At 38.4% G+C, this 16,766-nt stretch overlaps 1 protein-coding gene across 3 annotated transcripts in view; it reads right to left on the bottom strand.

The window, feature by feature from the left end:
• AP3B1 (adaptor related protein complex 3 subunit beta 1) overlaps positions 1–16,426 on the bottom strand; it is a 274,921-nt gene extending 258,495 nt beyond the window's left edge. For 2 of the 3 annotated variants that reach the window (XM_073905296.1, XM_025892636.2), the window contains exon 1: positions 16,163–16,426. In XM_073905296.1, coding sequence (XP_073761397.1) covers positions 16,163–16,290 — 128 coding nt within the window. In that variant the 5' untranslated portion in view covers positions 16,291–16,426. The remainder of the gene's footprint in view (positions 1–16,162) is intronic. The other variant, XM_073905297.1, reaches the window with a different exon arrangement.
• Positions 16,427–16,766: the final 340 nt, after the last annotated feature.

Raw genomic sequence — 16,766 nt, 5'->3', positions numbered from 1 at the left:
TGTGTGTGTGTGTGTGTGTGTGTGTGTGTGTGTGTGTGTGTGTGTGTGTGTGTGTAAACAAAAATATCTCTGACTTCCAGACACTTAACCACATTTTCTCTTCAAAGAAATGTTCAAGTATCCAATCACCTTGAAAAAAAACCAATCTGTTATTTTATAATTGTTCATATTGTTAGATAGCCAGAAACTATAAGAACTATGTGTTTCTAACTTTAATTTACTTTCAATTAACCCTAGCATTTCTATAACATGTACTATTAAATAATAGTCATCTATTTTGATTTTATTAAAGTACATAAAAGTGTTTGTGAAATTCTTACTGCCCCCAAAGGTTGTGAGTTTATATACTCAGAACTAAGTGTCCCATGTTTCTGGATTTCAAGGACTAGTAAGATTTCAACAAAAATTCAGAACAATGACACGGAGTTGCCCACTTTCTAGTGTGCCACATAAAAATATAACAAAAACTACTCTCTATGGTCACTATTATTTCATACATGAAAGAAGGAAGTATGTTTGTACTCCTTTGATTACTAGCACAGGAGCCATTTGTATTCCTTTAGTAATCTAACTGCTCAGACTATTTGGGGCTAATGTTCTTTAGATAATATGCTTTTACCTTTTGTCATTCCCAAATATTTTTGGGCCAATGTTATACTGACCTTTCCAATAACCACAAACATATCTCAAGAACAAATTTTTGACAGAATTTCATTAAATCTGATGAAAAGTGCATTTAGTCACAGACACTATTACTCTCCCACCTCAAAACATTCCCAAATATACACTGACAGTTCTGATCTCTCTTAACTACAGTCCAACTTCACCAATGAAAATGTCTTTTCTCCTTCCCAAATGTCCTCTCAACCCTTCCCCATTTCAGTCAACAGTCCCCACATTCTTCTAGTGCGGCTAAAAACCCGAACTTCTTGATTCCTTCCTCCCCTCAACCAAATCCAGTGAGTAAGACCTCTAAATTCCCCTTTATGTGCTCACAATTTCCTTCCTCTTCATTCGCACCTACACCAACAGACTCTAAACCATTATCCCATTACTCTGGGACTTTTGTAACACCCTCCATTATGGCCCCCCTCTGCCTCCAGTTTCTTTTCTCTGATTTATTCTCCACACAATTCCAGATTAATCTTCCCAAAACACCACTGCAATAATCACTTGTAATCATCAACTCCTGTTCTTAGAACAGAAGTTAAAGTCCAGGGCGCTTGGGTGGCTCAGTTGGTTAAGCGACTGCCTTCCGCTCAGGTCATGATCCTGGAGTCCCTGGATCGAGTCCCGCATCGGGCTCCCTGCTCCGCAGGGAGTCTGCTTCTCCCTCTGACCCTCCCCCCTCTCATGTGCTCTCTCTCTCTCTGTCTCATTCTCTCTGTCTCAAATAAATACATAAAATCTTCAAAAAAAAAAAAAAAGAAGTTAAAGTCCAATTTTCTTCACACTCTAACAACTACTTCTCAAATTTACCACTGCTCCTTTCCAGGAACTCCCCTCTTTATCCACACTGGTTCACTCACTGTTGCCAGAAAAAAAGGCATAATATGTTACCTTTGTTCTTGGTGAATACCCTACTAAGAACACCTTTCATCCTTGGAGCACCTGGCTGGCTCAGTCGGTAGGGCATGAGACTCTTCATCTCTGGGCTGTGAATTCGAGCCCCACAATGGGTATGGAGATTACTTAAAAATAAAATCTTAAAAAAAAAATGAATACTCTTCATCTTTTCCTTCCTTGTATCAATGCTTAAATCAAAGTCCTACTCTCCAGAAGCCCCAGCCTTCACTGACCATTGTCTCCTTCAATATCCCGTAGCACTCCTTATTCCATTTGACACTAGGCAAGTACTTTTTTCTTGATGTTAGCATTCTGACACCTCAACTAGGAATTTTCTTTTTTTTTTTAAGATTTTATTTATTTGACAGAGAGAGACATAGCAAGAGAGGGAACACAAGTAGAGGGACTGGTAGAGGGAGAAGCAGGCTTCCCACGGAGCAGGGAGCCCGATGTGTGTGTGTCCCAGGACCCTGGGATCATGACCTGAGCCGAAGGCAGCCGCTTAACCAACTGAACCACCCAGGCGCCACTCAACTAGAAATTTTCTAAGGCCCTCCTGGCCTGGGTTTTATGAAATATGTGAGTATAGTATTTTCATCAATAAAATTTAATGTATTAACCATTAGTTTAAATTTAAATGAGAACACTGTTAGGCAAATATGAAGTTATCTGCCCCATGTTGTAATGATCATGGTTTTGGCTTTTTTTAAATATTTTATTTATTTATTTATTTGAGAGAGAGAGTGAGAGAGAGCACAAGCAGGGGGACTGGCAGAGGGAGAGGGAAAAGCAGGCTCTGTGCTGGGCAAGGAGCCCAGTACTGAACTCGAACCCAGGACCTGGGATCATGACCCAAGCAGAAGGCAGATGCTTGACTGAGCCATCCAGGCATCCCGACTCAATACATTTTTAAAGCAGTTTTTATGATTTAGCAAACACTGCATCATCATATAAGTCACTATTAAAATTGTGTCCTTGTGAAAAAAATATGAAAATGTTTTGCAAATTGATATATGATCAATAGAAAACTGTTTTCAAAGAACAAATATAAAAGTCCTGGAGTTCCAAAGCTAGGGAAGAATGAGGGAATAGCACCCATGAACTCAGAACAACATGCAAACTATTTCTCTATTTTGGAAACTAAGACACCCTACAGATAATTACATGTGGGATCATAATAGAACTCAAAAAAAGGAGAAACAGTACAAGTATGTAGGCATGGAGTCCTATAAAAATTGAAGGTGGAATCTAAAACAAGTGAACGTAAGAGTATTTGGATGAGAAAGTAACAGGATACACAGTCAGATGGGGTAAAAAGGCCATCCATACCCATAACACTAGTGACAGAAGAGCTTTATTTGCATTTGGTGCAAATAATCAAGGCAAAAGAGCCCTGGGTTAAGTAGGACCTGAAGAAGTCTGCAGCATGGGGTTTAAGGATGGGGAAAAAAAGAGTATCAAGTCTATCAACAACGGGTGGTTCTGAACAGAAAGAATTTAGACTTAATCCTGTCACCAAGATTCTACAGAAGACAGGACTAGTATGTTACTATGAAGACTGGGGAACTTATGAATTCTTGAGGCATATGAGATGGATGGCCAGAAAGCCATAAGAAAATGAAAGTATAAGGTATTAAGAATATTAAGGTATTATTACTGTTATTATTATTACAAATATAAGGTATTAAATATAAGGTATTGTTACTGTTATTACTACTATTACAATGCTGATTTGTGTCCCCCAATCCAAGAAGATGCAAAACAGAGAAGCCATTCAATAAAGGTTTGGCGATTATGGCGACGGTGGCATGGAGTAGGAGCAGTGAATATCAAAAGTAACTGTTACTGTCCTTCCACAACTACTTACGTATATTTATTTATGTACTGCCCTGTTCCCCAAATTTAAGGGGGATATTCAATTATTCATAATAGAGAGTAACACTTTAAAATTTTAATGGAGGAAAGGAAAAATAAGGAAATTAAAATAAAAGCAAGGCTAATATGCCACAAAGCTCCCTACACTTGCTAGTCATACACCACAAATTCTGCTCCTAAGTTTTCTAACAGTCACTGTGTAAAGGAAACAATGATATTCACTGTTGAAAAATAAGGGGGGAAGGGAGGATCTCAGAAGAAATCATTATTTCTGATACTAGACTCAATACATCCACAGGAAAAAAATCAAAAATAACCACCACTGAGCTTAACTACTCCTTTTATCTTTGCTATTGTCATTTGCCACTCTTTTACTCATTTAAGACATTTTTGCCACTGGTGAATATTCTGAGTGACTTTAACATCCACTTGGAAGCCTATCCAATACTCTTATTTCTAAATTCCCTGGCCTAATCATCTTTACTGATTCTCAGCTCCAGACAACTTTCAGCCAGTAACTGCCAGTCATACCCTAAATCATACCCAAACCTTGTGAATACCCAAAAGTATTCAATCTCTGAAATATTAAATGCATACAACTCTCTTTCTGATCAGGCTCCTATCCTTCCGGCACTCTCTCAGTTATTCCCACAATACCTATTCCTTTGACTTCTTAAACACTTCTGGTCCCCTGACACTCTATTTTCTTCCCATCAGCCCCCTACTTACTACCTTTACTTTTTTCCCATTCCAGTTTAAATACTATCTTTAAGTACTTCAACATCTTTCTTACCAATAGCCTCAACTTCTTGCTTAACTGTCATTCATAGCACCCACCTAGCTAAACCTCAATTTTGCCACATGAATTGATCATTTTCTTCACATTTATAAAAGGACTGCCAAGTGCTGCTGGAGAAAAAGATCAGACTGTTAACAGTCTAAATCAATGATTTCTAACCTCCACTAGGCAAGCCCTAGTATCATCCAAAAAGGCTTCCTGGTTTTCCGTCAGGACAACAGGCCTTCCCTATTGTCTCTTGCAACTACTTCAGACTTTTGAAAACGTTCGTCCCTACTACCACCTCCTCTCCCACTCTCATCAGACAATCCAACCATTTTTCCCTCTCATTAACAAAAGACTATACACTTAGCCTTCAAATCCAACCTTTTCTCCTTTTCTCTGTAGTGCTCTAGATCTCTCTCTTTTGTTTTCTAACACCATTCTCTACTGCCTCCTTCCAATCAGCATTTAAGCATTCTCAACTCTTTCAACCCTCAAAATAAAAAGCTCCTAAAATTCCATGTGTCCTATCATTCTATCCTTTCTCCTCCCCCTGAAAGCCAAAGTTCTTTGGAGGAATGGTGTTCCTTTACTCACTTCTCACCCATTTGTCAATCCACTGCAATCTGATTTCCCCACACTGTTGTCAGCACTACCACCAAGGTCACCAACAAGTGCCTTATCACTAAGTCCAAGAAACACTTCCTCTGAATTTATTTTACTGGACTATTCACCACAGCAGCTCACACTGCTCACCACTTACTTCCTTCCCGAAACACTCTTTCTTTTGATTTGTTAAAGCAAAACATAGATAAGTTCCTCTTCTTTTAGGAAAAATAAGAAATGAGCTCCTTTAAGAACAATTTAAAAGTAATAGAATATCTATGTACAAGACTGAAGGTTAAATAAAAAGTTTAAAACAAACACATTTTTACTTCCCTATACCATCTATAATCATAATTCCCAAATCCTTGATATCCACACAGAATTCACCTAGTGCTTATTAACTTTACTTTTATGTGCTGCAAATTAACGATACTCCATATAATTTAGTAGTTTTAAATGCTTGTGAAATACGATTCAGAGAAACAATAGAGTGAAATTTAACGATAATTTGAAATTTAGCTACATAATTTCATTTGTATTATCGCAGTTGCTCACTTTTCTAAAAGTTTAGTGCTTCTTCCAAGTTAGTGTCTTAATTACAATATGTCCTAAAAGGACTATCACTTTAAGAAATGAACAGGCTCCATATACTAGTAAATAAAAAGAACAAATCATAATACCATATTAAACTACAAAAGCATACAGCTTTGCTTTTAAAATACATAGTATACTGGGGTGGCTGAGCCTGGGTAGCTCAGTCGGTTAAGCGGCTGCCTTCGGCTCAAGTCATGATCCCATGGTCCTGGGATCAAGTCCCACTCAGGTTCCCCCCTCAGTGGGAGCCTGCTTCTCCCTCTCCTCCCTGCTCCTGCTCTCTATCACTATCTCTATCACTATCTGTCTCTCTCTTAAATAAATAAATATCTTTAAAAAAATAAAATAAAATACATAGTATACATATATGCAAAAGAAAAAGAAAAGGGAAGATCTGTATTATGTTAACTGATTCTCTCTGGGTGTTGAAATTAGGGTTGTTATTTTTTTAGCTCATCTGTATTTGCTAAATTTTCTATAAGGATAAGAAATATCAGTCCAGTAAGTCTCTCTGTGTTACATCACCAATTTTTCCTCCTCTACATCAGATGGTTCTATCAGCAAACAGGATAATACAGTTTTTCCCATCTTAAAAAAAAAAAAAAATCCCTTGACTTAACATTCTCTTCCAAGTACCACTCCATTTCTCTGCTCCCCTATACCCTAATACATACTAACAGGGATTCCTCTCCTCTCCTTTCTCTCTTAAACCCACTCCAGTCAGGCTTTCAGCCCTACCTCTGCACCTAAACTACTTGTGAAGGTCACCAAAATCCTCCACGTTGACAAATCCAAAACTCACTTGTCAGTAATCATCTTACTTGACACTGTCGGTACTATTTGACTCAACTGCTCCAGGAATGCCCCAGGGCTTAGTACTCTGATCTTTTCTCTTTCTACATTCACTCCATTGGTGTCTCATCCAATCCATGGTATTTACTACCATCTATAACCTGATGATTACCAAATATACATCTCTAATCTGAAACATCCCAACTCATTCATCAACTACCTATTTACTATTTCCACTTGAATATCTAATAAGCATCTCAAACATAACATGCTCAAGCTCTTGATTCCTCTTCCCTTTAAAAACTTCCTCTCACACATCTGGATTTTAGTTAACACCCAATCCCAAACTTACAGCTGTTTAGGCAAAAAACCTTGTGTCCATCCTTGATATCTTTTTCTTTCACATGCCACACCCAAATCATCAGCAAATCTTGTTGGTTCTGCCTTCCAAATATATCCTGAATTTAACCCCTTCTGGATTACTCCCAACAGTCTCCTTGTCATTCTCCCTGCCCTAGATCTGGAGTCTATTCCTAGTTCAGGAAGCAAAGCAATCCACTTAAAACCTAAGTCAGATCACCTCACTTCTATGTTCAAAACCTTCCAATACCTTCCCTTCTCACTCAGAGTAAAATCAAAGTCCTTACAATGATTTACAAAGCCCTATGCAATCTGGTCCCTTACCTTTCTGACCTCCTCACCTACCAACTTCCCCCTTCCTCTCCATTCACTCTACTCCAGCCATACTGGCCTGTCTGTTGATCCTCACACAAGTCAGAAATTTTCCTACTTCAGGGCCCCAGCATTGCTATTTCTTCTGACTGAATACTCTCCCCAAGACAGCTGCATGTCACTTGCTCACTTCCTTCAGGTATGCGTTCCATTAACAAATTCTCAAGGGTACATTTTCCTGACCTCCAATCCAATCTCCATCCTAACGCTTTGTCCTCTTTCCCTGCTTTATTTTTCTCAACGGCACTCCTTATGATCAAATGATCAACCATACACTGACTTCTTTATTGACTGTCTTCCTTCTACTAAAATATATGCTCCATGAAAGCAGGCATTTTGTCCACTACTTAATCCCCAGCATCAAAAACTGTGCCTAGCATACGGACGGCATTCATATTTGTTAAATCTAGAATATATTTGCAAATTCTATAATTTTTTAAAGTTATTTAATAAACACTGGAAATTTGCAAGCAGGTCCCAAGCACCCCATAGACCATAACCTTTCTGAAGCAGGAAATACAGCTGGTACACAACAGGCACTTAACAGGTACTGAATAACTTCTAAATGCCCATAATGCTCAAAACCCTCCACTGGCTGCTGCTCTGACTCAAAATAAAATCCAAAGGCCCTACACAATCTGGCCCCCACCTTCCAATCTGCCCTCTTTGCCCTCATAGTACTCTTTGCCCTCATACTACTAACTTCCCCCTCATCCTTCATGGCCACATTCTTAATCCAGGCTTTAAGAAATTTTGAGAAAATCCATTCCTAGAGTAAAGCTGGGTGATGGATGTGTAGCTCTGCCAACACATGATTTTGGAACTACCATTATTCATACATCTCTCCCTTGTCCAGCTGCCATGCCAACTCACTCAACTGAAAGATTAAAGACACTGGCCTTCTAATTAGATCAGATCCTATCAGCAATACAAATAATCAGCCCATCAATAGCAGACAATGACTATAAATTGTTCATGTCTGTATATCTATGAACTCTCTCCAACTGATAAGCTAAATAAGTCTTCCCTAAATATACAAACCAATGAACGTTATTCATAATAATATGAAATAAAGGAAAATCATTTCCTTCCTGATTATTCTACTTTGGGTGCTTCACTTTAAATTCTGAATTGGACTACAGGCAATTTGTTTTTGTCAGTAGTTCATTTATATACACAACTACAAAACTGTCAAATTACTTCACTAGAATACATTTGTCATTCCATGATCATTTGTAACTTTTCATGCAGTAAAAAAGAACATTTCAACCAACCATCTGTCTCCTTTTTTTGTTTGTTTTAATCATTCGTTCTAGTAATGTTGCTCTGAATTCTAAATATTTTTTAGAAATAGGGGCGCCTGGCTGGCTCAGTCAATAGAACATCCAATTCTTGATCCCCAAGTTGGGAAAGAGTTTACTTAAAACAAACAAACAAAAACCTGCCTAGAAATATGTCACATCTTGGGATTTAACTCTAAGGACTGAAATTTAAGTATTCCAGATTTTCTCCTTGGATTTCACCAGTTCAGTGATCTTAACATACTCTGTAGCAAAAGATGAATATTTCTTGGCTGAACACTTTTATTAAGGTAAATTGTAAACATCAGAACTGACTCCTCCAAGAAGAAATGCAAGCTAAACAATAAAATGGAACACTTTTATAATCTGTTGGAAAGCAGGAATCTTACAGGCAGTATTTCATCATTTTGTTCAATGTGGTAAAATCTTACTTGATTTGAAGTATATTTCAAAAATTAATTATAAGAACCCTACTGTACCACTGAACTGACAATCTTTGTAGTTGGCCTTTTATAAAACTGGAAAACTTATTTATGTGAAGATAAAAACAACCAGCTCATCTAGCTGGGAATGTGCTGCAGATACCATTATACAGTTTCTTCTTTCATTAATAGCCATCTTGGAACACATGGAATTAACTAAGTCAAAGATCAATAAAATACTGAAATTGCCTAGAATTTTCTGTGCCCTTTATAAACAACAACAAAAAAAATGGATCCAACTTACATATATAACATGGCAAATATATTGTTAAAGACAATAACATATTTGGACATTTGAAGGACAACAGTATGCAGAAATCATAAGTGGAGTGTATTTTCATACTTGCAACCCTGGACTTATGAGCACAAGAGAATTTACAATGAGAAGCCTGTGCCTCTTCATAATATGCTAATAGCTCAGAGCTCCAACACTTTCAGAATCTCAAACTAAAATGTTTGACATTTCAAAATTCCAGCATTTCCGTTTTCTTCAGAAAAGCATTATTTACATAAGTGAAGGCTTAAAATAAATAAATACCTTTTGGTAGGGATAGCACACTGAAAAGTTGAGAATTATTACACAATTTAATATTAACTATACACTGATAATACTATTAGTTCATTTTTAGACTTATTTCACCAACTAAATTCTAAGTTTCTTAAAGGCAAGATAAAGGTCTTATAATCGCTTTGTATTTTTGTGCTGAAAATACAGAAGAATGAACTACATATATGGAATAATCCCAAATCTGCAAATAAACATATCTTTGAACAGTTAGAAGAGAGACTTAAAAAAGTCTGACTGTAAAGTTCACTCAACACTTCCATGACATTTCCAAGTCAATTAACCCTAACACAGTAAAGATTCAAGTAATGCCATGAAGAAAATGGCTATTCTGGAACTAAAAACAATTAAGCCAAGGTGATGCAATAACACATCAATATTGTATAATACAGTAAGGATACCAGACAAGGTTTTCCTTCCGTATGTGGTCCAATGAATGAGTCACACTTTATTTTTTTAAACTAGTTACAGAGACAATAAATATCAGTAGAATCTGAATCATTCGACTGAGTAAAGGCCCTGAAAATATTAAGAAAAATTATAGGGGCACCTGGGTGGCTGAGTCAGCTGGGTGTCCAACTCTTGATTTTAGCTCAGGTCATGACCTCAAGGTCATGAGATCGAGCTCCACATCAGGCTCTGAGCTGGGCATGGGATTCTCTCTCTCCCTCACCTCCCTCCCCTTGCCCTTGCTCTCTCTCTCTTAAAAAGAACAAAAAGAGGAAGAAAAATTAAAAGCCAAATACTTTGCTCATAAATTATTCCTTCACATGGGGGCAAATGGGTGGCTCAGTTGGTTGAGCCTCCAATTCTTTATTTTGGTTCACATCATGATCTCAGGGTCGTGAGATGGAGCCCCACATCGGGCTCCACACTGGGCTCACACTCCATGCTGGACACGGAGTCTGCTTAAGAATCTCTCTCTCCTTCAACCCCTCATCCCACCTCCCACTCACCCTCTCTCGGTGGAAAAAAAAAAAAAAAGAAAAGAAAGAAAAAATATTCCCTCACATAAATTATACTATCTAATAGAAGCTGAGTTTATGAAATAGATTCTTTTTTTTTTTTTTTTAAATAAGCTCCTTGCCCAGCATGGAGCCCAGCTTGGGGCTCAAACTCACAACTGTGGGATCAAGACCTGAGCTGAGATCAAGATGTCTGGCGTTCAACTGCCTGAGCCACCCAGGCGCCTCAAATAGATTCTTGTATACAATATTCAACAAATACTCATTTAGAAACTACATAACCTGAAAATACAGGGTGACTGAATGAGATAAAATTATCAATGAGAAATACTAGGACAAGTGAAAAGAAAGTAGAGCAAGCTTTGAACAACAGTAACTATAAAAACGCATTAAATGAGAAGAGCAAAAATATAGTATAAACCCGAATTAAAATTAAATAATATAAATAAAAAATGGAAACTCACACAAAAAAGTTTGGAACCTCTTATGAGATACAATGATTATTTTAAGCATGTCCAAAATAATAGGTTACTACTTATAAAGCACTGACATCTGGAACTGGTTTACCTAAACTCAAGAACATCCTTTAAAAAGGTTACTCTCATTCAACTGCACTTCCATATGCCTTCTTGAATGAGACAACAAGTGGCAGAGATAAAGTCAGATTTGCTATAATTACATAGAAAACACAGATACATGTAATCTGCCTACAAGACTCCACTGAGAAACACTGATACAAAAGGTTAAAGGGTTATATGTAATTTTCGTGGCTGATGTTGTAAAGTTGACAATAAATAAAATTTAAGTTAAAAAAATAAGCTAGGGGCCTGGGTGGCTCAGTTGGTTAAGCAACTGCCTTCGGCTCAGGTCATGATCCTGGAGTCCCAGGATCAAGTCCCGCATTGGGCTCCCTGCTCGGCGAGGGGCCTGCTTCTCCCTCTAACCCTCCTCGCTCTCATGTACTCTCTCTCTCTCTCTCATTCTCAGTCTCTCAAAATAAATAAATAAATCTTTAAAAAAAATAAGCTAGGCTTCATTAATGCAATACAAATACACTGATGTAGCACTGACTACATCGTACTACGTGACATAGTATGACTATAGAAATACATTGCAGCCCCCAGCTTGGGTCTAAATCAGCTCTGTGATTCTAAAAAAATGAAAAGCCCACCCCAATTTCAGCAGAAACTAAAAATGCTACCTCCCAAAGTGGTTGAGCAGTGCTGCCTTGCTAAGTTACCGGTTGCTAAGGTCACCCTTTATTGTTAAACCTTTTATTGTTAATGGCCTCTTTTCAGCCTTCATTCTAATTATCCTCATTATACAACTCCTAACACAGTTGACCATTTCCTCTTACTAACTATCCTCTTAGCTCCCCCCCTTTTTTTTAACCTTCCTCTGGTGTCCTACCCCTCTGAGCACTCTTTCCCTACTTCTTCCATTCAACCTTAAATGTCAGTGTTCTCTCAGTTTTTGTCTGAACTGCCTTCTTTTTCTAAACAAGAGACGTTCTCCCGGGGCAAGGGGGAGAACTGTAGAGTTCTAAATGTTTATGCCCAAATCTGTCTCATCCGAACATGCATTTTCTTTTGCAACTCTGAGGAACTCCCCCTTTCCTCCACCTGGCAAAAAACTCTGGCTTTAAGAACTAAAATGTCACCATCTCAGTGAAGCTTCCACCAGTTTTTCCAGTGTTAGAAATCGCTTTCAACTCTGCCATCTTATGAGAACCTCACAAAATAGCCAAGTGTCGTAATCTTTCTAGAAAAGATGACATTGAAGTTTGAAGAGATCAAGCAACTTGAACAAGGAAACATTACTACAAGTGGAAAACAGGAACTTAAACTGAAGTTGTCTCACTCCAGGTCCAATGCTCTTTCTAAAACACCATGATACTCTCAAAAGAAAGGAGATTCGGAAATTTAGTAGTTTTACTATTGTTAAGAAAAATTAGTTTCCTCTGCTTCTTTCTAGAAATTGTTTAAATTACTAAAATTATTCTTAATTACACATAGAGCCAAATTGGTTAAGATAAAAGAACTTCTTTAAGACAAAACAGGAAAATAATTTAGAAAAAAACTAAAAGCAATAAAAATTGACAATTGCAAAAGAAAGGAATACAAAGAAAAATAACTCTTTACTAAATGAAAAATCTGAAAATCCTGAAGCCAATAATCAAATACACAGTCTTGATTAACCAATAAATGATGCATAGGATCTGCTTTTCTAAAATGACGTACAACTCCCTAATTCTGGTTTTATTTAAAGGGAGAAAGGAACAAAGAAGGTTGATAAATAAGATTAAATTCAGAAAACAAAATCATCAATAATCCCATCATGAGGAAGTATTTAGGCATTCTTGAGATGGTCAGTGAAGGATCAAAGGACATAAAGCTTTAAGACAAGAGGCCAAAGAGCAGAAGCGAGGAAGAAGTCAGAGAGCTGGAAATCAACACTTTGCAGCCATTTTGGTTAAGAATGGTTCAGCAGAGGGATATCTGGGTGGCTCAGACAGTTAAAGGGCCGACTCTTGATTTCAGCTCAGGTCGTGATCTCAGGGTCCAGGGATCAAGCCCTGCATTGGGCCCTGAGCTCATCAGGGAGTCTGCTTGGGGATTCTCTCTCTCTCTCTTGCTCTCACCCTCTGCCCCTCCCCCTGCTCACACTCTCTCTCTCTCTGAAATAAATAAGTAAGTCTTAAAAAAAAAAAAAGAAAAGAATGGTTCAGGAGATTCATCAGTGGTTGCTATATATCTAGGAGTTGATAAATTTAATACGGAGTAAGACATCTGCACGGCCTCAAAGTGTCCCCCATGGAATGATAACTGGGGAAAAAATCAAGGACAACACCTTAACAGAACACCTTTAGATGCAAGTCTGAGAAAGCCACATCACTGTGGTAGTAAACATAAATTATGAGGAAACACCAGCAAATTCAAAGTGATTAACATACTGTAAAATAACTGGCTTGTATTCTTCAAAGGTGCCACAGTAGTGAAAAACAAAGGTTAAGGGGGCACCTGAGTGGCTCAGTCACTTGAACACCCAACTCCTGATTTCAGCTCAGGTCAATCTCAGAGTCATGGAACTGAGCCCTGCATCAGGCTCCCTACTCAGTAGGGAGTCTGCTTCTCCCTCTACCACTACCCCCACTCATGCTCTCTTTCTCTCTCTAATAAATAAATATTTAAAAAAAACAAAGATTTCAGATTAAAGGAGATTAAAAGAGATATAACAACCATATCAAGTACATGATCATGGACTGGATGCTGTACTAGATGGGAAAAAAAAACGCTAAAAATAAATTATTTACTGGGACAAATGACAACACTGAATTAAAGACTACAAATTGTACTGATATTAAATTTCCTGAATATAATGGTACTGCAGTCATGTAAGAAAATATCAGTTCTTAAAAAATACAAACCAAGGTATTAAGAGGAAAAAGATATGATGTATAGAACCTATTCTCCAATGGGTCAGAAGACATAATACGAATGTGTATGTGTCTGTGAGTATATGGAGAAAGCAAGCAAGGTAGCAAAAAAATTTTTTAATTAATGAATGTGCAAGTAGTTCTTTGTACTATTCTTGCAATTTGGAAATCTGAAACTATCTCAAAGTCAACCATCAAAAATTAGAGCAGAGCTGGTGGATGAATGCATGGAGGGAGTCAAAAGGTCTAACTTCGTTATAAAACAAGTCATGGGATGCACTGTATAGCATGGTGACTACAGTCAATAACACCGTATTATATAGTTAAAAGTTGCTCAGAGTAAATCTTAAAAGTCCTCATCACAAAAAAAAAAAATAGTAACTAGGTATGGTGACAGATGTTAACTAGACTTATTGTGTTGATCATTTCTAAATATGTACAAATATCAAATCATTATATTATATACCTGAAACTAATATAATGTTACATGTCAAGTATACCTCAATTTAAAAAATGACAGCGGAGAAACAGGGTAAGCTTTTTCTTACATAGATTTTGTCATTTGTTTTTTTTAAAAAAGTCAAGAAATATGATTTTATAAAAGAATGTAAACTCAAGAGAGATTAAAAGACCACTTCCAGGTGTCTCCTTGCTCCTATACAGTCCCACTAGGTTGCAGTTCAATGTCCAAAATGTTTCTAATTCCTGGAAGCTTCCAGGTAACCTACTGTCTACAGCTGCTTTTCAAAGTTTTAAACTTTTAATGAGTTGTGTGCATTCTCTAATAAAAGCACCATAAATTTCATCAAGTAGTAAGTAGCATATCCAAGTGTTTGAGAAAATGGGCTTTCAGATTAGAATGTCTGTGTTCAAGTTCAGAGAGTGCAGTGTTGTAGCTTTGCGATCTTGGACAAGTTAACCACTTGTGCTCCAATCTCTTCATCTGCAAAGTAGAATCAGATAAGCATCTGGTAACAAGCCACTGACGTAGTGAGGAGAATTGAATGAGATAATAAATGTAAAATAGTGTGCACAAATGCACAAGCACTCCGTAAGTGTTAGCTATTTTTATTTTAAATCCAACCTGATTGGTCACCTCAACAGCACTGGTCTTAGTCAAAGCCATACATCTTTCTCCAAACCAGGCCCAAATCTGACAAAATAGGAAATCAGAAACTCCAAGAGGAAAACATCTTAGATGTTAACAAACCATAAAATTAATTTTAAGTAAATCACATGCAAAACAGACTGAGGCAGACTTACAGGGTAATTCAGTAGCCGAACATTTTGCTAATACAAGTGTAAAGCTGCAACAAGCCTCCTATTAGAACAATCCATCATCTAAATGCACAGTATGAAAAATGAAATTAGTCATCTTACCTGAGAACAAGGGGGGGGGCAGAAAACTGTATTCCACATGCTGTCTATAAGATTTCAGCCAGCTTAATACAATCAAAATTTATCAACTACTAGCAACTTTGCAGAATGCCCGATCTTATTAGTAAAGCTTAAATTAAATTTTAATTATACTCTTCTAACACCTGCAAAGCCATCAGCACAGCTTTCACTTAATTTAGCATGAATCTAGTGACAGCCTATTATGTGACCGACCATAGTAATAATGAAACATTAAAAATAAGAAATGTAAAAATGATTACAATATAATATAAAGTTACCAGAATTCTGTAAGTTTAAAACCTCTCCCACCAAAAAGTTTGGGGAGGTTTGCTCTCCATTTTTCGATGGTACTTATTTTTACTTTTAAAAAACTATACACTGTTTAGTATTTGTTTTTAAAATTCACGTTATTAATTTGTAAAACTTTAGAATTTATTCACAGTCACACTCTAAATATTCTCTACTCAAATGCTTATTACTGTGTTTGGAATTGAGGTTTTTTTTCTCTGTAATGCAAAGGATATTAACCAAGAACATGAATGTTCGTATAAACGGTTTGTCCATTCATAAAGCGCCTAAAACACCTCCATGCTCCTACACTCCACGGTCAGGGAATAGTTTCCCATAAGCAACAATCACTCTAACGCGCCCTTTTAACTCCCCAAACACCTCCTCTCTCACCATAACACGCGCAATTCTCCAAGTTTGATCTAGGCAAATGTTAAATAAGCTAGAAGTGTTTGTTCACAACTGAGATTCCTGTGCCCCAGCCCAGACCAACCCAATCAGTCTTTACGAACGAGACCTGAACCTCTCCAAACAGTTCTTTTCTCACTAAAGTTTGAAAACTACGAGAGACCCCCCACCCACCCACCCCACTCTCTCCAACGACTCCCACCACTCCCAAAAAGACCCAACCCCATCCCCCAGGGGGAAACGTTACCGCCCGGCCCCGGAACGGTCCCAGGGCGACCTCACCCTTCTCCCGGGAGCCCAAGCCCGGTGCCTGCGCCTCCGGGGTCCCCAGCTCCTCAGTCCCGCCCCCACACCCCCAAACCTTTCTCCTCACTTCTTCAAATCGCTGCTAAAGAGGCCGAAGGCGCCGGAGGGGGAAATGGTTGAAGTCGCCTCCTGACCCAGTTCCGTCGCCTCCCCTCCTCCTGACTGCTCATTGTAAGCGAAGCTATTGCTGGACATTGCTGCGGTGCTGGCTAGGGTCCGGTTGGTCCGGCCGAGGGTTCTCTCTGAAGGGCTACAGTGCCGAGGACCAGGAACAAAACTACTTCTCGAGCTGAGGGGCGCGCGCAGGCGCTTCCGGACTCGTCACGGCTCCCTAAGCCGACCTGGCGGCCCACCCCCTGCGCATGCCCAGTGCTCAGGCTGACCGGAGCCCACCGTCGGCCTCTCCAGGGCCTGACTGGATTTCCCTTCTCCGGGTTTTTGAGGTGGCTGAGAGGCTCTGAGCCAGGCTTGCGGAAGGGAGGTCCTGAAGGAGCCGGGCCTCTCGGCTTTTAAAGTTTTTTTTGGAGAGAAATAACCCCTTGTGTCCGTTTTGATCCCTTAAGAAGCCTTCCCGAGCCGGACACTTTTATTTGACTCTTGCTGTAAACCAGTAGCATTCAGATTTCTTCTGAAATGCCGTTTAACACACCTGATCAAGTTTCCCAAATCCA

The sequence above is a fragment of the Callorhinus ursinus genome, unplaced genomic scaffold (assembly GCF_003265705.2).
Source record: "Callorhinus ursinus isolate GAN/ISIS: 27379988/994484 unplaced genomic scaffold, GSC_fseal_2.0 scaffold23, whole genome shotgun sequence".
NCBI classification, from domain to species: Eukaryota; Metazoa; Chordata; class Mammalia; order Carnivora; family Otariidae; genus Callorhinus; species Callorhinus ursinus.
The sequence above is the reverse complement of the archived record's forward strand: the minus strand, read 5'-3'. Positions and strand labels throughout refer to the sequence as shown.